General features: G+C 44.7%; 1 protein-coding gene across 1 annotated transcript in view; it reads left to right on the top strand.

Moving 5' to 3' along the window:
* Positions 1–25601, top strand: part of POLR1A (RNA polymerase I subunit A) — a 361957-nt gene that overhangs the window by 325955 nt on the left and 10401 nt on the right. Inside the window, exons 30-33 of the mRNA XM_069204279.1 lie at positions 4570–4881; positions 12544–12744; positions 17337–17454; positions 18795–18959. Coding sequence (XP_069060380.1) covers positions 4570–4881; positions 12544–12744; positions 17337–17454; positions 18795–18959 — 796 coding nt within the window. The remainder of the gene's footprint in view (positions 1–4569; positions 4882–12543; positions 12745–17336; positions 17455–18794; positions 18960–25601) is intronic.

The following is a 25601-nucleotide window of genomic DNA, read 5'->3' as shown; positions in this document are numbered from 1 at the left end:
ATCATGTTTCAGGAGTGTTGTGAAAAGCCACCAGTACAGTTAATTTTACAGTGGTCCTGCTTAATGCTTTTCTATGTCTACTGTGCGGATTATACTGTTGCTTTCAAAGCTGCTTCATAATGTTTTCCTTTGCATATACTATGTTCCTGACAGCCTCATTATCTATGGCTCTTGGTCGCTTGTGCAGTCTGATGTACACTGTATTGTTTTATATTGCTCTGCCTTAGCAGTTGGAGGCTGCAAAACTTGGCCAGTTTTTACTACATTAGGTATGCCTGTTCAACACACAACCAGTGAATGAGAGTCAGCAAGCCCGTGACTATACTGTGAGATCGCCATCTTGGAGGACAAACTGAATGACATCTCACATTAATCATGATAGAAGTGTCTTATTCCTTTATATTGTTTGATGAAGATACTCAGTACATTTTGAGTCTGAAATCAGTTGGTAAATCTTTAATGAACTAGAGATGTATGAACATTAGATTTGAAAGGGCAGGAGACCTTTCTAATAGGTTTCCACCTCTTTAAAGATGATGTAGTGAACGTAAGTGAAATGAATACTGCATTTATTTTTCGAATTGAAGAAATAACAAAAATAGTCTCATACATAGGTTTTAGAGCTGAACCAAAACTACTGAAACTGTGGTCATGACAATGAAGAAATGTATACTTAATGGGCTACCCCTAATGTCCCCTCTTTCTTTACCCCTGCACAAACAAATGATACTGGGTTGTCGCTTCTGTGTATTTGGGACATCTTTGTGTGTGTGTGTGTGTTTGTGTGTGTGCTCAGAACATACACTACAGCTATGTAGAATACCATGGCACAATCCAGCTAGCCAGGCCACATCCTGGTTAAACACCACATCTTCAGTAGTAGGTGATAGCTGGTAAGTAAGAGTCTGCACAGACAGTAACGGAGAGTGAGTTCCAGGCCTTGCTGCTACATAGAGTTCTTGAACTGACAATGACGGTGAGCGGACTGGCTGCCTACAAGTAGACTCCAGAGAGGCAGTTTATACACCACACAGACTGCGTGTTGGAAACCTCAAAGAGACCTCTACTTTGCCTCATCCGAGGGCACTTTGCTCTTCTCTGGGCGGCACTACGCCTGCCGTCAAAAATCTCTCATTTTATGGCTCTACAGTTCTGAGACTCAGGGGTCATTGCAATATACCCCTGAGTGAATGAGTTTCATTTTTGTTCACCATTGTGTACCATCCCATGTACCACCAATTAGGACATTAGGACCAACTCTTCCATATCACCTGCATCACACTGGCCTTCTAAGACGGTCCCCCATTACTAATGTCCTGATGAGATCTTTGCATCCTGGAAAGGGTCGAAAGATTGTTCACAGCAAAAAACGTTGAGACCTAAACAATATTCAAGCTCGGTATACACTGCCAATGGACTCATAAAAAATGTACCCACACCTACATCTACATACCTCTACCCACACCTACCTCTACCACTACCCACACCTACCTCTACCTACCTCTGCCTACCTCTACCCACACCTACCTCTACCTACAACTACCTCGCTCTCTGTCCCACTCTCTCTCTCGTGTCCAGGTGCGTATTGAGGGTACGTAAAGCGTGTCAGTAGTACAAGGTACTACAATAGAGGGAGCCGTGTGTTGAGGGCACTTAAAGCGTATCGGTACAAGAATACAGGGTGCTGGTTCTCTGTCTTCTTTGCGTCATGTCATTTGGTTTCACCTTTATTTCTTCGTTCTATTTAACTGGAATACAAATATTACAAAAATGTTATGATAACGTTTGTTTAAAAATTTGATAAACTATTAACGGTTTATCAAATTTGAAATAAAAATTATTATAACTTTTTTCTAATATTTTACAATCCACTTAAATAGAAATAAAAACAAAGGCGAAACCTCTTGGCTTTGCCAGTGCTTGTTTTTTTCAAAGTGTGCCCTTGCCAAGAGAAAACGAATGGCCTGTTAATAATGTGAATTTGTGTTGCTGGTATCTTCCGCATGTTTTTATCTTTATTGTTTTATTACGTATTTGTTTTCACCTACTGATTGTATATGACTTTTTATCATGTTTTAAAAATGTGTACTGTGTTTTTATGGCTCTGCTTTACTGCCGAAATACATTCTTATCTCTCACCTGGTGTAGCACCACTGATACTTGTGTAGCGTGTCATAGCACTTTACATCACAAACACATTACACAGAGGCAGATCTATCATATGTGTCTACATCAGTGTATAGGAAATGTGACATAAGACAGAGGACGCCAAGGTGTAGGGGTCACGTCATCCATACCGGTGGGCAGTAAAGTTTGAGAGTGCTTGATCTGGAGAAGCAGAAACTCATAATTCACAAAGTACCACCGTGGTTGGGGGTTGTCTTTGCTAATAAGAATTGATTTCTACCAAAATGAACCCTTTTTGCAACATTAGCATACTGAAAGACTGGGCAAAAGATCATACCGCTCTAACCTGTACCTTGCAGTTTCACGCAGCTCTTTGGTGGGAGTTTCTAGCTCACTGTTCTATGTTAGGATTTTAGCTCATAAACTGCAAGTAACTAAAGGATCTCTCCAGTAACCCAATGACCTATTTGTATTATATGCACTTTGTGATCTGCATAGTGCACGTTCTGTGCAGCAGGCACATTAACCCTCTGCCCTACCTTATGAGTTATAACCTACTAGACAAAACTCGATCTCTCTCTTTTCAGCAGGTCCATTAGTCACAGGAGTTATCTTGACATTTTGATTGTTGCTTGAAAATTGCCTATGGCAAGGAACGTGGCAGCAGATGCTTTTAAAATCATAATATGCTAGCAAACATGGTGCCCCCACCCGAAGTCAACGCCCGGTGCAGTGGCACTGTTCGCACCGCCCTGGAGCCGGCCCTTATTGCCTCTGTGGAAAGTTAACTTGGTTGCAGGCTTTTGAGTCACAGGGTGGGGGGGGCGGCTGATGAGATATAGGAGCTTGTCTGAACAAGTCGCTGGGTCAGAAGAAAGGGCCAGATGTACAAAGATTAGTGTTTGCGGTTACCAAATAGTGAATTCTTGTGTTTCTTCGTCATTTGGTAATGGCTACGGTCAGCAGACCACTGTGTCTGTGATCGCTTTTAAATAAAGCAATCTTTGTTTATTTATTTATAAGAAAAGTTTTGTTTTCATTTTTGAAGAGTAGGCGGTGGTGCGTGGGACCCACTGCCTGCTCTTAAAAATATATATTTTTTTATTCTCAATTGGGAAGAAGTACCTTGGGGACTCCTTTCTTTTTACCCAATGGCTTACCACCAAATTTGGGTTGGTGGTAAAATGCAAATGTTTTGCAACTGCATTTCAGTCCCACAACACTTTTACATACCAGTGCAAATCGTTATTTAGAAGGGATGCCCATTCCAAATACTGATTCAAAAAACCCAGATAGTGATTCAGTAACAAGTTACCGAGTCACATTTTGGGCTTGTTACATACCTAAAAGCATTTTTGCGTTCGCAAACGGCCCAATTCTGTGGATCGGACCATTTTCAAACACAAAAAAGTTTCGTTCATCTAGTCCACTATGGAGTCTGCCCGTCCCATATTCTGGCAGGTGGGTGCACAGGGCGTTTATATAGTTGTTTCATGCTGATGTTCACAGCATGAAGTTAGAAAACTTATCTGTGTAGTTTCAGCAAACTAGCTAAGTTGCAGTGTAGCTATTTAAAAGGTGTTTCAATCAGATGTTTGGAGATTGTATTGAACTGTTCACTGTGTTTTAACAACATTTATGTCACAGTATTAAAAGAGCATGTTTATAGTAGGATGAGTCTAACATATCAATCACTGAAACATTCCAGAAAAAGTGAACACTTCAATATTTTGAGTCAGATAAGAGCTGGACGCCATTTGCTGTATTAATTCTTTCTTCCTAATGTAGGACATTCCGATTGTGTTACGATGATCTGTACATACACCGCTTAGTGTAATATACTCGTAGTACCTAACTGGATCACTACCCTCAGCTGCAGCCGTACGTGAGCCCGCTAAATGTTGTTCTGGAGTACACTCCCCTTTGAGAGATGGTCAAGGAGCTAAATATATTCTACAAAGAGAAGCTCAATTGTTATACTGTACTACAAACAAAAGGATTGCAACTCTTATGTACGTGTCCTAATATGAACATCAATTCGTATTTACATCCTAAAGATGAAAGGGAGTTAACCTCATCCGGCCACAGTAGAATGCCGAAACACAGGCTATGCCATTGTTGGTCCCAAGGCCTTGAAGCCAGTGGAGAAAAGCGGGCTTTGAAGTTGAACATCAGTAGCTTCTGTTTGTGTTCATGGATTGCTAGAACAGGTTATTATTTTCAAGCTGGAGTTCCTGGTTTGCAAAGATTTCAAAGAAAGGATTGTTAAAAGCAAGAAACAATAAATTGACCTTGTTGACATTTAGCTCCAAAACCGTTAGTAAAGATACATAACAAGCCTTTATTCCTGAACTGTTTCCTCCATTCCAATACCTATAATGGTTTTCAAGCTGCCTTTACTAAATAAAATAGATATATTTTGTTTACTTTCTCCCCCTGTAGATTGACTATGAGAGCGAGGAAGAAGAGAATGATGGCAATGAGGAGAATGCAGAAGAACTGAATGAGGATGACCCACCGTCCCATACTAGGCGGGCCCGCTCCGATGCTGAGAATGGAGATGAGGACAATGGTGCAGCCATTAGTGAAGAGCATCTTGAAACCACTTCTTTACTTTGTCAAGCAACAAAGAAGGGGGGCACCAGGGCAGCTCACACTGAAGAGGCAAAGGAACTCAGAATAAATGCTGTCCTGAGCGGTCTGCAGGCTGTGGAGAGCTATACTTATGACACAGAAAACGGATTGTGGTGCGAGGTAAGTGGAGCAGTGTTATGGGTTTCCACATCTTGTTTTTCAAAAGTCTGTACTCTCAATAGTACAGGTGGGCGAAGACGGGAATGAGGACCCAATCAGCAGTTGATATTTTCTCGCGATGCATGCATGTGCCCTCAACATAGCATTTGAATGTGCCTTCATTAGCTTTTTTGGACTAGAATTGGGTCATAGCCTCATGATTTCTTACATATTTGTTGAGTTTCATTCTATATAACTTTTTCTCAACATGCAAATAGGTGTTCTGTAACCAGGATGCTTGGATTTAAAGAATCCAGGTTGCCAAGAAGTGGTAATTTAGGCTGTGAACCCATGAACAGGTGTACAGTGGATCACTTGCTTTCACCAACTGACTAATTGGGACCTGTTGTTCATAGATAACATGGTATTTCCTTTAGTGGTGGATACGGTGCACGACAAATCTTGCAGCTACCCATATTGATTTTTATATCAAACACAATGGCCAGATGAGCACTGAATTTGGCATCAGAATGATGAGATATTTTGCAGGGCCTACCCACACTTTGTCCTGTCTTAAGCGAAGCTCTTCTCACCAGGTGAGCTAGCTTCAAAAGAGTGGGAAGAACTCAGCCCAGGTATAAGATAAGATATTAAGGGTTTGTGGTCTCTGATTCACTAGGTCAATATCAATCAATCAATCAATCAGTGTATTTGTAAAGCGCGCTACCACCCGCGAGGGTCTCAAGGCGCTAAGGTGGGGTGGGGTGGGAGGTGCTGCTACTGCTCGAATAGCCAGGTCTTGAGCCGCTTTCTGAAAGTCAGCAGGTCTTCGGTCTGTCGTAGGGGCAGGGGAAGGTTTTTCCAGGTCTTGGCGGCGAGGTGGGAGAAGGATCTGCCTCCGGTAGTGGCTCTTCGGATGCGGGGGACGGTAGCGAGAGCGGAGTTGGCAGGATGGGGTGTAGAAGTTGAGTCGTCTGTTGAGGTAGGCTGGGCAATACAATTATCACATGAAAGTGCACAACCTACTTAAATCTCTCTATACATATTCTTGAATTTTCCTCTAGAGTGGCTATTGTGGTGCATTTGTCATCTATGTTGACTTATACGTTGTCAGTTTTGTGTTTGGTACTCCAGTGTGTCCCCTACAAATGACGGATGTACTATACTAGTTCAAGCAATCGGGTAAAACCTGGCCATAGTGAGGAGTCAATTGCTGAACAATGTCAAATATTCGCCCCCATTCACAGATCTTGGCCTAAATCCATTGTTTACTTGCTCACCATGTCATTCCACTTTGGACCCAGCAAATAAGTCTTGACCCGTGGTAACAGTCCAGCCCAAACTGCAAGGCCAGGTCTTCTCTGGACCAAAAACAAGCATCCTGGGACTTGTTTCAGGACATCACCCCTCATCACCCAGGTTAGCATAAATTCAGTGGCATAGCTAGCATGGGTATACCCTTCCCACTTAGGGCGACAATTGTAAAAAGATCAGATGATGGACGGAATGATGAACAATATCAATTCACCACAGTCACAGATCTGGGCCTAAATCCATTGTTATTTTGTTTGCCAAGCTATTCCAATTACAAATCAGTCCAGTGGCTGAGATTAGTTGAAGCATTCCATCCATCACCTTGTTGTTTTTGCATTTGCTGCCCTAAGTACACTGGGTATGCTCAGGCGTGGGACCTGGGCTTAATGTGCCACTTGATTCAAACTAGACTGTCTGATGAGGGGTGACCCCCTAAAACCGGTCCCAGGATGCTTGTTTCCGGTTCAGGGAGGACTTGGCCTGGCAGTTTGGTCTGGACTGTTCCCATGGGGAACAGGCTCAAGAAGGATTTTCATATGGCTGGGTCCAAACTACGGTGCACAGTGACCAAAAAAAAAAAAACGATTAGGATGCAGCTGCAAGTGATTGCCAGTGGCTGAGATTAATTCAAGCATTCCATCCATCACCTTGTTATTTTGGATAGTGAGGAGTCAGCACTTTACTGCGGGCTTCAGCAGGGCCACTAGCGGCCACCATTTTGAGAAATTGGTCTGAGCTTTGGCTCAAGTCAGGTGAGGCAGGGCTCAATGCTGTTCCAGACCTAGCAGCCCAGTAATGGAGTACACACCAGTGGTGCCCAGACCCCAGCACTGCTTGGTAACCAAGCAGTGCCATGCTCTCCCTCTGAACCCCCCACTTTTTTTTTTTTTAAGGAAACACTTAAGGGGTGCAAGGGCAAATGGAACACTATCCTGGATCCACAGCTACCAGATCCTGGACCACTGAATGACATTGAAGGAAGTCTGGTCTGAAAAGGAAGAGGACAGACTATCCTGACGGCGGCGCATCTGAAGGTTCCAGAAGAAGAGATCTGACACTTTGCCACAGGGTGCCCACACATTAGGTGCAGGACCTTTAAAGAAGGAAAAGAGATTTCAAACTGCTGAAGACAATAGCACTGCAGTGATAGCCAGGTTTTACCTTAATAGTCACGTCCCAGAACAGATTGTAGAAAGCATAAGTGATTAAACTAGCCCTCACTAATTCCTGGCAAGATAGCGTCACACAGCAGATACAAGGGTGTAACTCCCAAGGACAGTGCTACTCCAGTAGGAAAAGGGACTACCAATGAGTCACTCCCTAGACCCCAGGATCTGGCGGGCTTCACCAGCCGTCACCAGTGCTTAATTTGAGCCGGTGGGGGGAACCAGCACTCATTTTGGGGGACCGGCACTTATTTCCCCTTTTCAGACTTTTCCGAAGACAAGCGAGGGAAAACACACACAAAACAGAAAGATGGAAGAAGAGAAAGATGGAAAAACCATTACAAAGGGAGAAAGAAGGAACCAGCAGGAGAGGGGTAGAGGGACAGAGAGTACCTGGCAGTGATTAAAGAAGTGGGTTCAAGGCTACTCAGCCTTAGTATTCAGCGCTCTGACATTTAATAGCACCTGCTATGTGCGTTTCAGCATAGTATTTGGCACCAGCAGTTATTCTATTACAAATTAAGCGCTGATCTGTCAGCCGTTCTTGCTCAGAGGTGAGAAAAAGCTTTCACAGCACTTGTTGGGCATACCTGCCAGTATGTGTCCAAAAGAATCCTTAGCTGAGGAGACGCTCACTAATAAACCCCTTAGAGCAGATAAATAAGATCCTCCCCTAAGAGGATGGCAGAACCCTCTTCGAGGCTCAATATGTCACAGGAGTACTTGCACAGTTCCTTAAAGAGATCACAGAAGAGGTGGGTACAAGTAGAACAGACCTGTAGGGTTATAGAAAAGAGGTGCAACAAGATACTACAGAGCGAGGCACCAGAATCCATAGTCTAAAGATGACAGTGGACGAAAAGCCTGAGGAGATCAATTACATAAGCATCAGTGTGTTGACCTTGGAGGAATGCTGTGATGATCTTGCCTTGAAACAGGAGGACATTGAAAACAGATCAGGGCGTAAAAATATTAGATTCTGAGGCCCAAGAGGAGCAGAAGGTCCAGATCTGCATGCATTTCCCCAGAGACTCCCTCATCATTCGCCCAGAGGATCCTCCTATCTGCCTAGATTGAACCCATCAGACAAATATGAGCAGAATAGCTCCTGATAAATTGACTCTGGTTCTTTTTTCAGTGAGGAGGAAGGTCCTGGTTCATTGTGTAGATTGCATCAGCTTTGCGGGTCATAGACAGTCACTGTAAAATGACTTGGCAACGGCTGCCTTACAGCGCAGGAAAGCAATTTAACATATAACAGAGCACCTCAGAGTAAATAATAATCCCTTTCAATGGGACCACCATTTCTGACTTATCTTTAATTTGAATGAGCCGAAACAGTTCACTAAAACTGTACCAAAGGCTAGACGAATTCTCGGCATCCCTGACAGTCCGGGCCCAGAGGACAACAACACTTCTGTTCAGCCAGAGAAAAATGCCCAAAAACAGTGGAGGGTGGTGAAAAGAGGCTGGAAAAACCTGGCACCCTCACACCAGGACATTGAAAAGGCTAAACAGGGAGCAATGCGGGAGGTGAAGAAAGACACTGGTCTCCTGGCAGCAACAGCAAGCCCAAAGTGAGCGTGGTAGGTATGACAGGCCCACCTGGTGGCCACTTGGCATAGTAGATGATGGCAGGATAGAGCTTTGCAGACACCCGATTTAAAATGACTGATGCTTTTGTGGTTATAGGTGTGCCAGGAGCAGTTGTGTTAAGATGGGGTTCAATTAAGAGTTACAAGTAGATCTGGACAAACACGATTTTGGTATAAGCAGGAAATTCCAGTATCATTTGCTTTCAACAGGATGTTGCTCAGGTAAGGAGGGTTTAAGTTCTGGTTGGCTTATTGTATACTGCTACACTCAGTAGCCTCTTAGACCCGAGGGTGGATTGGAGGGGAAGGTCGACACACTCAGATAACACCCTAGCAGACGGAGGAGGTTTCACTTTCCTAAACCAGTCCCATAACAGGTTTTGGAGTATGTGGGTCAGTGTTGTCACAGCTCTTAACACACCACAACACAAATTCAGCTAATCAGCCTAAATGTCAAAAGATAGAACACACCGGCTAAAAGATTGGCAATCCTGAAATATTTTAGTGCAGACCTGTGTCTACTGCAGGAGACCCACTTACTAATGATGGATTGGCATAGACAGAAATCCTAGTTTTTACCAGCCAAACACTTTTCCTCACCAACCGCGAAGAGAGCGGTAGCAGCCATATTTTGTAGTCTGCATTTATGGGGACATCAAAGGCAGTTTTCCCAGATAAGTTTGGCAGGATTCTTAGGATGATCATACAAATGAGCTTGAGAGAGTATAATATATTTAAGCTATATGCTACTAACGAACCATTTCTAACCCTTTCCACAGCTTTGGAGTACATTCAGGGTGACCTAAGTGTTGGCAATGAAATAAACATAGTGATGGACCCAATAAAGGGCAGATCACACCAACAATTTGATAGCGGTAGTTGGTCCACCCCTCACTTTCAAGAGTGGCTCACGGAAAGTGGCATTTGCGAATTTATGAAAAGAGATACTTCTAAACTATATAGACCTTATGTTTTTCTCCTAAGTCCATAAGACATATGATCACTTTCACAATTGATACTGCATTTTGGCCTCAGTTTATCATCTTCACAACCAAATTAACAGATTGAAGGTGAGGGAGAAAATAATGAAATATGGACTGAGAGCAATTCACAGGATGACTCTTCCTTCAGTCTTCCTTCACTCGTTGAAAGCAAACCTTACACTAGAGGCATCTTCATTACAATAGCAGGGATCCAGGAGGGTGCAGGCTGACGTCTGATTCTCTCTGGAAAGCACATGAGCAGACGTAGGGAGAGAACATTAAAGGACCACTTCCAGTAAATTAAGGGGCAAAATTCAGGCACTCAAATTTAGACTTAAGGGCTGGGGTGGGATAAAGTGGGATATGCCATTGTTCGAACCAAACACCAACAGCTTTACACCAGGGAGGACGTTTTGTTAAAAGGCCTCTCAATATTCCACAACAATTTAAATTTCACATTACTATAGGAATGGACGAAGTAGGACCACAGAGGGGTCCATTACAAATGGTTTTGTGTGTGGCCACCTTCTACAAACTATACAATAGCAAACTGGTGCCATCACTAACCTTTATGGTACAAGTGTGGATGAGACTGATGTGATCCTTTTGAGTCGGTCCTATCCATCAGCTTGATCCACCAAATCCCTGAGATTGAAACTATGCTAACTATTATACTAGTGGCAGCAATGTGAGTGATACTAGCTTTAGGAGGGAAAACACTGCACCTGGCTCTCCGCACAAACGGTGTCCATGTGTGTGCATTGCAAGGGGACCTGTACAGGTAGGTTGGTTGCTCTCTGTTGTGAATGTGAGTCAGTACGTTTATTTGTGTGTCTGTGTGTGTGTATTGGCTGGTTGAGGTGGAGGGAGGGGGAATGGGTGGTGTGGTTGTGTCTGTATGTGTGTCACTTGCAATTGAGATCGATGTTGTGTTGCCATGTGACACATTCAGGTGAGGGTTGTTGTTTGGCGGATGTTGGTGTGATGTGTGTAGTTGTGTGAGTGTGTAGTTGTGTTGGTTGTTGTGGTTGTGTCATGTGTGGGTGCAGTGTTAATGGTGTGTGTATATTGTATAATGGATGTATGTCACTGTTTTCTGTATGGAGGGAACGTGTTGTTTTGGGATTATAATGGATGATGGTGTGTATGTGGTGTGTTGTGTAGTGCAGGGGGACACCTATGGCTAAGGGACAGTGTGTGTGTATGTGTGTGTGTGTCACCTCTATTCCATAGCCTCTGCCATTGTACAAAGTCCCCTGGCGCCCACCGCCATCTCCCTCCGTCAGATATCCGTCGCCAGTCCTCCGCTTGCAGAGCTATAACATCTAAATACAGCGGGCAGAACACTTTCGACTTGACCGTCTTCTTGAGTTTGCTGTTGACGCAGCTTGGTGGTAACAAGGCCAAGATCTAAATCAGGCCCTTAGTCTTTCTCCATGAAGTGCTGACGTGCGTTCTTCCTTGACCTGTCTGAGTGAGCCACCCATATCTGTCCCTCTCTACAGAATGTGACTTATGGGAAAGAAATACCATTCCTGCTTTGCGTTAAAATTACAGAACCACTTGTTATGCACTCATAAAAGACTTCCATTGTAATCTCTTTATGTAGTCCACCAGACTGTTTTCCATCTTGGCCCTCCCTTCTTGACAAAGCAGTTTTTCCATCCACCAGCACCAAACAGACACTTATTGCAAATGTTGCCTAGAGTAACATTCTTAATATAACATAACAATTGGCATATGGCAAGCATCACACTGCGATGATGTGCCTGGTAGCTGTGATCCTCACAAGAATACGTTTGGGATAGCAGCCAATTGGATTCTAGCTTTCATTTACCACAACTCTATCTGTGACATGGGTCTTTCTTGATTCATGGGGAGCAATAAAGGACCAGATGTATCATTTTATAAAATTGCGATTCCCTGTGAATCGCAATTAGGGAATCGCTATTCAAATGTATGAAACTCATGGAGTTTCATTTTGCGTTTCCTAATGGGTTGCAAAGCGACCTACTTTATTATTATTCATGAGGTAGGTCGCAATTTGCAACACATTAGGAAACGCTAAAAACACAGGGATGGTGGCCTGTTGGGCTCAGCAGACCACCATGTCTGTGATTAAAATGAAGGAATTATTATTATTATTATTATTATTTTTTTTACAGAAGTGAGCGTCACATTGGGGAAGCCATGCTTCGGAATCTTTCTCTAGGCCTTCAGATTATTTCTAGTTTCCTTCCCCCTATTGAGGTATGGGTTCTGGGGGAAAACAGGATTTTCATCAGTTCTTAGATACATGGGAAATGTGAGGAATATGTACTATAAAATAATGGTAGAGTACACTAGTAATATTACTAATGTCCACCCATTCCTTGACTATCTCTTTATGCATCAATATTTTAATGAAGACTAAGCGTGCTGGGGATTAGTGTTGGAGGGCTGTGGACTGATTAATGCGTGTTCCCCTGCATCAAGTGGAGGTGGGGACAAAAGTAAAGTACTTGCAAAATAAAGAACTTGTGTCTTTGTGTGTAACATAGCGAATGCATCATCTAGTCATGGTTTGCGTTATCCTAGTGGAAGCACTGGTAGTGATCCTTACGAATGTTCAATTTCTTTTTGCAGATCACACTGAAACTTCCCTTGATAAAGGTTCACTTTGACATTTCCTCTGTTGTCTTCACGCTTGCTCAGACTGCTGTTGTCTATGAGACCAGGGGAATCACCAGGTGCCTTTTAAATGAATCTACCGACAAAACTGGAGACCGGGAACTCATGTTAAACACAGAAGGAATCAACTTACCTGAACTCTTCAGATATGCTGATGTAAGTGGGTTTTAAGTGTTGAATACAGATAGTTTGCAAGATCCTTCTGCAACTGAATTACCACCTTTGAGTCTGACAGTTCACAATGTTGTTTTAGTTACAAAAACCACTGGAAGAGCATTATTGGCCAACAAACAGCTGCACAGGTGTTAGTGCTTAGAGTGTAAGGATACAGCACTCTACCTCCTAATGGTCCTATTGCTCAGAGAACATATACCCGATACCAAAATCCACACATAAAAGGTATTGCTAAGATAGTTCAAAGAAATTTCTTTGAGCGTTAAAAAAAACTCTAGTAATACTAGAACATGACTTCTAATTCTTATTGTTTAAAAATACAGTCTTTCTTAAAAATCCAATGACGTGGGAGCCATGATATTGTGTTTCAATCCAAAATTGTTTCTTTATTCCTTTAATGATTATTCAGCATCAGCTCAGCCAATGCGTTTCATCCTCTAGACGGGACTTCCTCAGAGTTTTTTATTCACTTTTTTACTGTTTCTCTGATGATTCTTCTTCTATAGCACATGTGAAGGACGCTATATCTCCTCTCCGTGGTGAGGAAAAATCACATCCTTCACTGCGGAAAGGGAACACGAGCGTTGTTTGATGTGCTAAAGAAGAATCATCATCAAAGAAACAGTAAAAAGTGAATGAAAAACAGAGAGGGAATCTAAGAGAATTGACACTTTCGGCAAACAGGTTTTCTAATCTGGTGCTGCAGTTTGTCAAACGGCTGCTTGTTGGGCTAGTACACTGATGCCTTTTAGACATAGCTAGTGAGATCTTGCTGGCAGTCCTTGAAGATTTGAGGGTCTCTTTGGACCAGATGATATATAATGAGCAAGACGTTGCCAAATATGTTATCTGTCCAGGCGTATATACCAGGGATTACTTTGGCAGAGCAGTTGGTAACAGAGTGATTCTTCATTGGCAAGTCTGGATGAGGTCCAGTGGGTTCAGTGAGAAAGTGGACACCACATTTGGAAGCAACTCCAGAGGGCTAGTAAATAGACAGACTCAGCAAGCAACTTGCAGGTCAGCAAGTGTACCAGTCTTCCAAAAATTCCTCACCTGCTACACCACCAACAAACCACTCTAGAGTGCCCTCAGTGGCTCATGCCCACCCAGTGGGAGGAAGGACCAGCACTTCCTCCCGGTTTGCCAGTCCATTACATCCAACAGATGGGTCATAAAAATTATTCCAAATGGTTATTTCCTCCCCGCTCAGTGTCCGTCATACACCAGAACAACTTTCAGATGTGCATCTGTCCATCTTCCTACAGGTGGTGGTGCACAAGTTGCTCTCCAAAGGTGTTATAGAGATGGTACCGAACTTAAAGAAAGGTATTGTTGTTATTCTCAATATTTCCTTGTCTGGAAAAGGATGGGGACCTCAGGGCTATCCTCAGGGTCTTAGGCCTCTGTTCCCTCAGTGCCTTGTATGAAAGGACAGATTCAAGATGATGATGTTATCCCAGATCCTGTCTGCTTTAGACCTGGGTGACTTGATGGTGTCCCTGGGCTTACGGGGCACTTGTATTCATGTAAATGCCTTGCAGTCCCATAGGCGTTACCTTCAGTTGAAGGTGGGCCAGGAGCATTTTCTATTTTTTGTTCTTCCCTTTGACCTCACCAATGCCCCTTAGGTGTTCATTAAAGCACTGGCAGTAGTTACTGCCCATCTTTGGAGGTGGGGAACCACTGTATTCCTGTAGCTCAGTAACTGGCTGAGGAAAGCAAGTTTGCGTCAGTCAGTCATAGGCCATCTCCGGACGACAGTGGATTTTTTGGACATAGATAGGCTTCACTGTAAACGAGCTGAAGATCCACTTGTTTCTGACTAAGAAGCTTCAGTTCATTGGGGCAATCCTGGATACATAGATACATAGATACAGAGGAATTCAGAGATTTCCCTTTTGAGCAGTGAGTCCAGGGCATTCGGGCTATGATCCCAATGTTTCAGGCTCCAGGTTGGAGTAGCTCTGAGGCTTCTTGGCATATGCAAGCCCTGTAGTGGAGCCGGAAATCCCAGCGGGCCTAGCACTGAGGTCGTCTTTCCAACAACAACCAGGACTCAGAGGAGATAGTTCAGGAACTCCAGTGGTGGTTGCCCAACCATAGGTTGTCCTGCAGCATTTCGCACTCCCATTCCCACCTGGAACTGATAGTGGTGATGGATGCATCACTGCTGGGTTGGGGGGGGCGGGGGTGACCTGGGGGAGAAAAGATGAATCTAGTCTCCAGTGGAGAGTTAGGTTAACTACAGTATTCTGGATCTGTGGATCATTTGTATGGCTCAGAGGTCCTTCCGGCCTGCCATCAATAGAAGGCTGGTGCAGATTTTCACTGACAGCACCACCATATGGTACTGCAACAAGCAGGGTGGGGTGGAGTCCTGTCTCAGGAGGTCTTATGTCTCTGGAGATGGTTTGAGCCCCGGGATTTCTTCTTAGTCGCCAATCACCTGATATTGTCTATGAATTCTAGGGCAGAAGAACTAAGCAGGTGTATTCTGGCAGCTCACAAGTGGAAGCTGCATCTCGAGGTGGAGCAGGGTATCTTCTGCCAGTGGGAAGACCCCTGGCTAGATCGGTTTGCCACCGTCAAAGAGCAGTGTCACCAGTTTTGCACATTGGCATTTCAGCAAGTGCACTCTTTAGGAGACTCATTTTGTCTGGAATGGAACCAGGGACTCCTGTATCCCTTCCTGCCACTTCCTCTCCCGACCCAATTTCTGAGAAGAACAGGAACGATCATCCTAGTGGCCTTGGGCCAAGAGAGTGTGGTATACGGACCCCCTGAGGTTGAGCATCTGCCCTCTGTTGAGGCTGCCACTTCAAGAAGACCTGCTGCCTCAGCTACAGTGCAGGGCCATCTACCTGAATTTATACAATCTATACTTCCAGGCATGGAGAATGAGTGGCAGCAATTAACTGCTTTTGATTTGCTGCCTGAAGTGGTGGATGTCATCCTCACACCAAGATGCCTTTCCGGAAAATCTGTTATTCCCGGGTATTGGGATACATTTGTGACCTGGTGCCCAACATACAGGCCTCCTACTGACAAAGCTGTAATATGCCCCTTTTTTGTTTGTTGTGTCTTTGGCCCAGCAAAGCCTTGCGGTGGGCACTATAAAAGGTTACTTGTCTGCCCTTTCTGCCTTTCTACGTTTGCCTGACCAGCCGCCCTCATTCAGATCACCTGCTGTGATGAGGTTCATTAAAGGTTTAACACACAGTTCCTCCCAAGCCGTTGTGATGCCACAGTGGGTCTTTAACTTGGTTTTGACATTTCTCATGTGTACCTCTTTGCGCAAATGCATAGCTGCCCTTTGCATTTCCTGATGTTGAAGACTGTCTTCCTTACAGCGATAGATTGTCGTATGAGTGAATGACAAGCAGTTTCAGTACAAACCTCATAGAAAACCGTTTACCCAACAATTTAGTGCTAGGGTCTCGGATGGCCTTCTTCCCTAAAGTTGTGACTGTAAACCCATTACTCTACCAGTTTTCTTTGCTCCCACTTATCTCTCAAACAGGAGGAAGGAGCGCCATCGGTTGGATCCTAAAAATGTGCTAAGCTTTTCCATAAGATCATACCATAGATTGTTGGGTGGAAAAGTAGCTTTGAGTGGGGCTCTCCAGAGCAAAGAAAGGAATCTCTTTTATCTCTTATCAAAGAGGTTAGTCCTTTGCTTTAAGGTCTGCTAATCATTGGTCAAGAAGCAGCACTGGAAAGTCTACAAGCCCATTCCACCAGGCCTAAGGCTGCTACCACTGCATTGGCGGGAGGAGCATCTATCCTTGATATACATTTTGAAATATTACTGCCATGACAGCCAGGTCTTGCAGAAAGGGCACGTTGCCCACACAGTTCTGTAAGACGTTTTGGCCAGAGTCCATTCCACAGACCTTCCTCCTTGAGCATGAACTGCTTTTGTATCTATTTTAAGGTGAGGAATCTGTGGTTAGAAGTATTCGTTAGAAGGATAAGTTACGTAGATTCCTCACTGCCCTCACATCCACCTAGTGCTCAGCACACATTAACCTCCAGTTGTTCACACTATGCGTCTGAGGACAGGGAAACGTAAAAAGATAAGAAACTAACAGCATGTAGGGGTGTGCAGAAGCACTTCTATGAAAAAGTGTCCAGATCCAGGCTGGCGGTTAGGCAATATTCTGAGGTGAGGATTAGCCACCAAAAAGAGCATTACCAAAGCTAAGTAATGTGTCCTTTTTGTATTTGACTGCTTTTGAGTCTGTGTGGCCCCTTGCGATATGAGTCTTACTCTCTTAAATTCGGACTAGGCAGTGTGGAAAAAAACTATGTATTACATATTTTAGAATTACATAGTATGTACTTAATTATATGAATCATTAAATATTTTATAATTAAATAATAAATATGTCCTATTTTATATATATTTTAACATTAAACTATATTTATTTATATAGTTACCTTTAGAGGTCCACAAGTCTGTGTAGTCACAGTATTTCCGGAGCACATCTAATTCTGTGGATACCTTTTGGCTGAGCAGGGTGTTGAAGATTGAAAGCTTCACTTAACAGCTCCTTCCATATTGCTTCTAGATTCTGGACCTCAGACGACTTTATACCAATGACATCCACGCCATGGCCAATACCTATGGAATCGAAGCGGCTCTCAGGGTTATCGAAAAGGAGATCAAAGATGTATTTGCTGTTTATGGTAAGTCATCTGTTGAGCTCTTTTAAAACCATTGGGAATTTCAAACGGTAAACAGCATCCTTCTTTGCAGAGACTCTGAAGAGAAGATAGGGTTGAGTGGCCCATGTCCTTCATGGGTGGGACACACACACATACCCACACTCATCCCAGTAGGTGAGTGCCAGGCTCCACGTCTTCACTTCAGAAAAGAGTTCATGACAGCTGTTCAAGCAGCACCTTACTAATCTGTACCTCGGGATGTGTAATGCCGGATCATCGGCCTTAAGAGCGATTGGCCTTACGTACTGTTCCTGTTCCAGGTTTGATAGGCTGTCAACCTTCCCTACCCCCTTTGCTACTCTGCTATGATCCTTTGACAGCCGTCCCTCTAATGTTCCCTTTGCTTTGAATTGTGCTTGTTTTTTTTAGGGTTCATTTTCTGTAAATCCCCATACCTATATACACATGTGTGCACCAGCAGCTGGCAAGTCTCTCAAGAAGGAGAGGTGCTTCTTACAAATTAAGGTCATTGAGCTCCTTCTCCAGAAGTGTTCTACTCCTGAAGATTTTCTTGGACCCTGCGTTAGACGTAAACAATCGAAACCCACGATTACAGCAGAGGGGTGTTGTGTGTGTTATTACGTGTTAACTTTGCCCTCCATAATGGAATGCTGTCTTATTTTGTTGTTAATTCATGACAGTGGCAAAACTCAAGAATTATTGCCTGTTTATTAGGTTATTCAAACATGTGAATCTTTGTGCTTGAGTGACGCTTCAGCTTTGCATATGTCTCAAAGCAGTTACACTTAGAAAGGTTGCAAAAAAGCACTTTGCATCAGAAATAACGGATAGTTTTCAGCGGCCAATCACAAAAGGCAGAAACCCACCCTCCCCAGTTCACTGCGCGCAAATGTTTAGCATGAGCTGCTGAGTGTGCAGACCAAGCACCATAATGCACACCTGGCGCCCCGCCCCAAAATGGTGTTATCTGAACTATTGTGTAATCTGGGCCCTGTGTGTAGACTTCCAGAAGCCCTTGTGGGCCCGTTGCATTTCATGTTTCCAGTGGTCTTTTACTCTTCACGGGTGCACTGTTGGCAGCTGCCTGAAGATGTTTTGGTAGGTGAACTGTTTCAAGACCAATGTGAAATTTATGGTTTATGTATATCCTGTTTCTGGTCATAAACATGACCTTAGTCACAAAATAAAATGATGTTGCAAAGTGTGAAAACTCCTGATGTTTTCCAGACTGGGATCGATGATAACTTCGAGGATTTTGTATTGTGAGGAGAACAAGTGCAGAAATTCAAGACACACAGCTCCTGCTCTGCTTCACTGCTCCCTTTTATTATTTAATACAGGTATTGAAGTAGATCCTCGACACCTGTCGCTTGTGGCAGATTACATGTGCTTCGAAGGTGTTTATAAGCCATTAAATCGCCTGGGAATGCAATCCAACTCCTCTCCTCTGCAGCAGATGACATTTGAAACCAGCTACAAGTTCCTGAAGCAAGCGACCATGATGGGTAAATAAACTTTGCTTCATTTATATTGTGTGTGGAATGAGGACCCTTTCTGCAGGGATAATATTTTGAGCGCTCTACAGTGTCTTGCATTGTAAAGAATGAATAGCTGGCGTAAGTGATAGCCTAACGCATGACTTCTAAGTGCTGGAATAGTGTGAAGAAGTGCTTGAGTGTAACAGTGCTGCCCCTCGGGGGAGGAGCACACACTGCTCAGTTTCACTTAGTACCTCTAGGTACATTCATATCGAGTCCAGGCTCCTTTGGCTTCTCTTCTACCGTTTCCACTATATTGTTGTCAAATTCGCATTACTATTTCATGTCCCGCGCTGCCATATTCCAGAGCTGGGGCTTGCGTTTCCACGGTGAGGGCCCACAGACATCTGAGTGACAGGAGTGCTTGGCTCCTGCAGCTTTCGCTTTGTCTTGCTGCCCTTTGCCTCTGGGATACCACCAGCCAGCTGTCACCAGTGCATCGCCTATGACTAACCACAGATGTCACCCCATCTACCTACCATTGGAACCACTGGGCCTCCTCCTGCCTCCACAAACAACACTTGGCTGAGTTGCAGTGACAAAGCTTCCTATTATCTTCATCTGTCTGCTGCCAGCAGCACTGTTTTTACTGCTCTTCACCGCCAACATCCTGATGATACATACACACGTTTTTACACTATCCTTTTTACAACACCTTGCGCGGTCCTGTTCCTGACACGTGGCTGCTGCCTGGCACATATGGCTGTGACCTATTCTTTCTAGCGCCTAGTGTTGCCTTGCGCATGTACCATTGGCCTCGCCCTGCTGCACTTCTGTTTGTCATCTATTCCTTGCCCCACCTCCTGCAGCCTCACGGTCCCAGCATCCCCTTGCTGCTTACAACCTTAAAGCATTGATTGCTGCTGACTGCTTCTAGTCTCTTCACTACTTACTGCACCTGACACTCTCCCACCCTTTGCATACTTCACCCGCCTCCTTATGCGCCAACCCCTCGACTATTGACCGCCATCTTCATCTTGTGGCCTCCACCCTCTGCCAACTTCTGCATCCTTCTATGGCTAGACTCTCCTACTATCGCTATGTACAGTCACTAGCACTTTCAGCACACACTTGCTCCCTGCACTTCCAGCAACCTCCTGCTCTGCACTTTTTCCAGTACATTTCTCCGCGTTCAACTTTCCAGCAATCCTTCCACTTCCTCCAGTGCGTTTCTTCTTGCTACCTACCACCAGGGTACTAGTGCTCCTCCTGCCTAACACTTTCAGCATGTACTTGCTGCTGATCACTTCGGATACGCAGCTACATACCCTCTTCCATCCTTCCACTTGCTGGAGATGACCACAGTCCATAAGAGCAGAGAATAAAATACTTGACATACTAAATAAATCAATCTCAGTCTTTATTGCTTGGTTAAGTAAAACTGTTGCAAGCATCGGACAATGTGCTGTGGTCCTGATGTAGTAAGCCATTTTGTGGTCTCAACTCCCGGGATTCGCAAAATCACAGAGCTTGCAGCAACAAAATACATTTTTGATTTGTATCATAACCACTTTCTGAGGCGGAAAAACATTTCCAACTCGCAAAATGAGTTTACCCACCTGTACTGAATTACAATTGGGTAAGGGCGTCCCCTCCAAATTGCGATTCGTTATAGTATGTATCAGTGGCTTGAGACCACAAACATTTGCACCATTTGCCTAATTAATATTCATTAAGAAGATCATTCTGTGACCTGCCTGCAACTGGTATTTTTGAGATGCATCCTAACAGTACATAGGTTATGAATATGAAAATTCTCAATTACAGTGTTGGGAAATGTCCAAACACCGTCTTACCGCCTGGAAACAGTGATCACCAATGAGAGATGAGCGCAGAAGACTGGAAAATCCAAATAGGCCACCGGGACAGGAGCTCAGGAAGAAGCTGCTGCTCTGCACCGGGACCTCTGAATAGTGAGCACTGGAAGTGGGCTGACTCTCTTTTATAGAGTCTTGGCCCAGCCTAGAACCATGCCCAGGCATGTTGCAGGGAAAGTCTCTAGAAGGCCCTGGAAGGGGACCAAACCCTAACACACTCTGAATGTCTGCAGCAATACATTGCAAAATTACAGTTTTTGTAAGCACCTTAAAAATGAATCTTTTGGAAGGAATTCTGCAATGCAAAAGGTTAAACAATAACATATCATCACAATGCATAAATTACAGTTCGATGGCATCTGTCGCTGTAGATACGCATGTTTTGCATAGCTCGCCATCTGGTGTTGGGCCGGAGTGTTACAAGTTGTTTTTTCTTCGAAGAAGTCTTTCGAGTCACGGGACCGAGTGACTCCTCCTTTTGTCTCCATTGTGCAAGGGCGTCGACTCCATCTTCGATTGTTTTTTTTCCGCCGTCGGTATTGTTGCGTTCGGGATCGGCGTAGTTAGATTCAACACCGCGTCAAAGGATCGAAGAGCTCCGGTGCCCTTCGGGGGTAGTTTTTTCGATCCCCCGTCGGGGCCTGGTCGGCCCGACCGCGTGCTGAAGAACGCCGATGGAACGGACCCCGTTCCGTTTCTGCCCCAAATGCCACAATAAATACCCCTATACAGACCAACACTTGGTCTGTAACCTGTGCCTGTCACCTGAGCACAGTGAAGACACCTGCGAGGCCTGTCGTGCGTTCCGGTCCCGAAAAACACTCCGAGACCGTCGAGCCAGAAGACTTCAGATGGCGTCCGCGCCGACAGCCCACCGAGAGTTCGAGGAACAAGAAGAGGAAGGTACCTTCTCGATCCAAGACTCAGACTCCGAAGGATTCGACGATACACAAACCGTGAGTAAGACGTCTAAAACCACTCAGAGGAAGATTTACAAGGCCCAGGGGACGCCACTGCCACCAGGCCATGGCTCCACCCATAAATTCGGTGACCGACCGTCGGCACCGAAAAAGGCCCAAACAGTGCCGAGATCGTCCGACTCCGGTCGAGACACCGGCACGCAGCCTTCTCGGGACCGAGAAAGTGCTGGAGACAAGCATCGACACCGAGATGCCGGTGTAGACACGGCTCGACGCCGAGACAGCGGCCCCGAAGAAGATCGGCGCCGACAGGTTTCGGCCCCGAAAATGAAAAAAGTCACCTCGGAGCCGAAAAAGGACGCAGACAGGGTTTCGGTCCCGAAACAAACTGCAACCGACCCAGCTTCAGGCTCTTATACAGAAGAGAACTCGCTAACCTCACAAATGCAAAAGCATAGGTTTGAGGAAAAGCTACAATCAACTGATGTGGACCATACGCAAAAGCGTATTTTCATACAGCAGGGGACAGGAAAAATAAGCACCCTTCCCCCTATTAGAAGAAAGAGAAGGTTGGAGTTCCAAACTGAACAGACACCACAACCAAAAGTGGTGAAAAGAGTTACCCCACCACCCTCTCCTCCGCCCGTGATTAACGTCTCACCAGCACAAACTCCATCACACTCCCCAGCTCACACCACCATAAGCCAGGGTGACCAAGATCAAGACGCATGGGATCTATACGACGCCCCAGTGTCAGATAACAGTCCGGAGGCATACCCTACGAAGCCATCTCCACCAGAGGACAGCACCGCGTATTCTCAAGTGGTGGCTAGAGCAGCACAATTTCACAACGTAAGCCTCCACTCAGAACAGGTCGAGGATGATTTTTTATTCAACACACTCTCCTCCACCCACAGCTCATACCAAAGCCTGCCTATGCTCCCTGGTATGCTCCGGCACGCAAAAGAAATCTTTAAGGAGCCGGTCAAAAGTAGGGCAATCACACCAAGGGTGGAAAAAAAGTATAAGGCGCCTCCTACAGACCCGGTTTTCATCACTACACAGCTGCCACCAGACTCTGTCGTTGTAGGAGCAGCTAGGAAAAGGGCCAACTCCCACACATCTGGAGATGCACCACCCCCACATAAAGAAAGCCGCAAGTTCGATGCAGCTGGTAAGAGAGTCGCAGCACAAGCTGCAAACCAGTGGCGCATCGCGAACTCCCAGGCACTACTTGCGCGCTATGACAGAGCCCATTGGGACGAGATGCAACATCTCATTGAACATCTGCCCAAGGACTTACAAAATAGGGCAAAACAAGTGGTTGAGGAGGGACAGACCATTTCCAACAACCAGATCCGCTCCTCCATGGACGCTGCAGATACAGCTGCACGGACAATTAATACATCTGTAACTATCAGAAGGCATGCATGGCTCCGAACGTCTGGATTTAAACCAGAGATTCAACAAGCAGTACTCAATATGCCTTTTAACGAAAAAGAACTGTTCGGTCCAGAAGTGGACACAGCGATTGAGAAACTCAAAAAAGATACGGACACTGCCAAAGCCATGGGCTCACTCTACTCCCCGCAGAGCAGAGGGAATTACAGCACATTCCGTAAAACACCCTTTAGAGGGGGGTTTCGGGGTCAGAGCACACAAGCCAGCACCTCACAAGCAACACCGTCCAGTTACCAGGGACAGTATAGAGGAGGTTTTCGGGGACAATATAGATGAGGGCAATTCCCTAGGAATAGAGGAAGATTTCAGAGCCCCAAAACCCCTACTACTAAACAGTGACTCACATGTCACTCACCCCCTCCACACAACACCAGTGGGGGGAAGAATAAGTCATTATTACAAAGCATGGGAGGAAATCACTACAGACACTTGGGTTCTAGCAATTATCCAACATGGTTATTGCATAGAATTTCTACAATTCCCTCCAAACATACCTCCAAAAGCACAAAATTTGACAAAACATCATTCCAATCTCCTGGAGATAGAAGTGCAGGCACTATTGCAAAAGAATGCAATCAAATTAGTGCCAAACACACAAATAAACACAGGAGTTTACTCACTGTACTTTCTGATACCAAAGAAGGACAAAACGCTGAGACCAATCCTAGACCTCAGAATAGTGAACACTTTCATCAAATCAGACCACTTTCACATGGTCACACTACAAGAAGTATTGCCATTGCTAAAACTACACGACTACATGGCAACTTTAGACCTCAAGGATGCTTATTTCCATATACCAATACACCCATCGCACAGGAAATACCTAAGGTTTGTATTCAAGGGAATACATTACCAATTCAAGGTACTGCCTTTCGGATTAACAACCGCACCAAGAGTCTTTACCAAATGTCTAGCGGTAGTCGCTGCACACATAAGAAGGCAGCAAATACATGTGTTCCCATATCTAGACGACTGGCTAATCAAGGCCCATTCGTTAATAGAGTGCTCAAATCACACAAATCATATCATACAACCCCTCTTCAAACTAGGGTTCACCGTCAACTTCACAAAATCCAAAATTCTGCCGCGCAAGGTACAACAATACCTAGGAGCCATAATAGACACATCAAAAGGAGTAGCCACTCCAAGTCCACAAAGAATTCAAAATTTCAACACCATCATACAACGCATGTATCCAACACAAAGGATACAAGCAAAGATGGTACTACAACTCCTAGGCATGATGTCTTCATGCATAGCCATTGTCCCAAACGCAAGACTGCACATGAGGCCCTTACAACAGTGCCTAGCATCACAATGGTCACAAGCACAGGGTCACCTTCTAGATCTGGTGTTAATAGACCGCCAAACTTACCTCTCGCTTCTGTGGTGGAACAACATAAATTTTAACAAAGGGCGGCCTTTCCAAGACCCAGTGCCACAATACGTAATAACAACAGATGCTTCCATGACAGGGTGGGGAGCACACCTCGATCAACACAGCATACAAGGACAATGGAACGTACATCAAACAAAACTGCATATAAACCACCTAGAACTTCTAGCAGTTTTTCAAGCACTAAAAGCTTTCCAACCAATAATAGTTCACAAATACATTCTCGTCAAAACAGACAACATGACAACAATGTATTATCTAAACAAGCAAGGGGGGACGCACTCCACTCAGTTAAGCCTGCTAGCACAAAAGATTTGGCGTTGGGCAATTCACAACCAAATTCGCCTAATAGCACAATTTATACCAGGGATCCAAAATCAACTCGCAGACAATCTCTCTCGAGATCACCAACAGGTCCACGAATGGGAAATTCACCCCCAAATTCTGAACACTTATTTCAAACTCTGGGGAACACCTCAGATAGACTTGTTTGCAACAAAGGAGAACGCAAAATGCCAAAACTTTGCATCCAGATACCCACACAAACAGTCCCAAGGCAATGCCCTATGGATGAACTGGTCAGGGATATTTGCTTACACTTTTCCTCCTCTCCCTCTCCTTCCTTACCTGGTAAACAAACTCAGTCAAAACAAACTCAAACTCATATTAATAGCACCAACTTGGGCAAGGCAACCCTGGTACACAACGCTGCTAGACCTATCAGTAGTACCCTGCATCAAATTGCCCAACAGGCCAGATCTGTTGACACAACACAACCAAAAGATCAGACACCCAGATCCAGCATCGCTGAATCTAGCAATCTGGCTCCTGAAATCCTAGAATTCGGGCACTTAGAACTTACCCAAGAATGTATGGAAGTCATAAAACAAGCCAGAAGGCCATCCACCAGGCACTGCTATGCAAGTAAATGGAAGAGGTTTGTTTGCTACTGCCATATTAATCAAATACAACCATTACACACAACTCCAGAACATGTAGTGGGTTACTTGCT

This window comes from Pleurodeles waltl, chromosome 1_2 (genome assembly GCF_031143425.1).
Source record: "Pleurodeles waltl isolate 20211129_DDA chromosome 1_2, aPleWal1.hap1.20221129, whole genome shotgun sequence".
Lineage (NCBI taxonomy): Eukaryota > Metazoa > Chordata > Amphibia > Caudata > Salamandridae > Pleurodeles > Pleurodeles waltl.
This window is presented reverse-complemented; position numbering and strand designations above follow the sequence as displayed.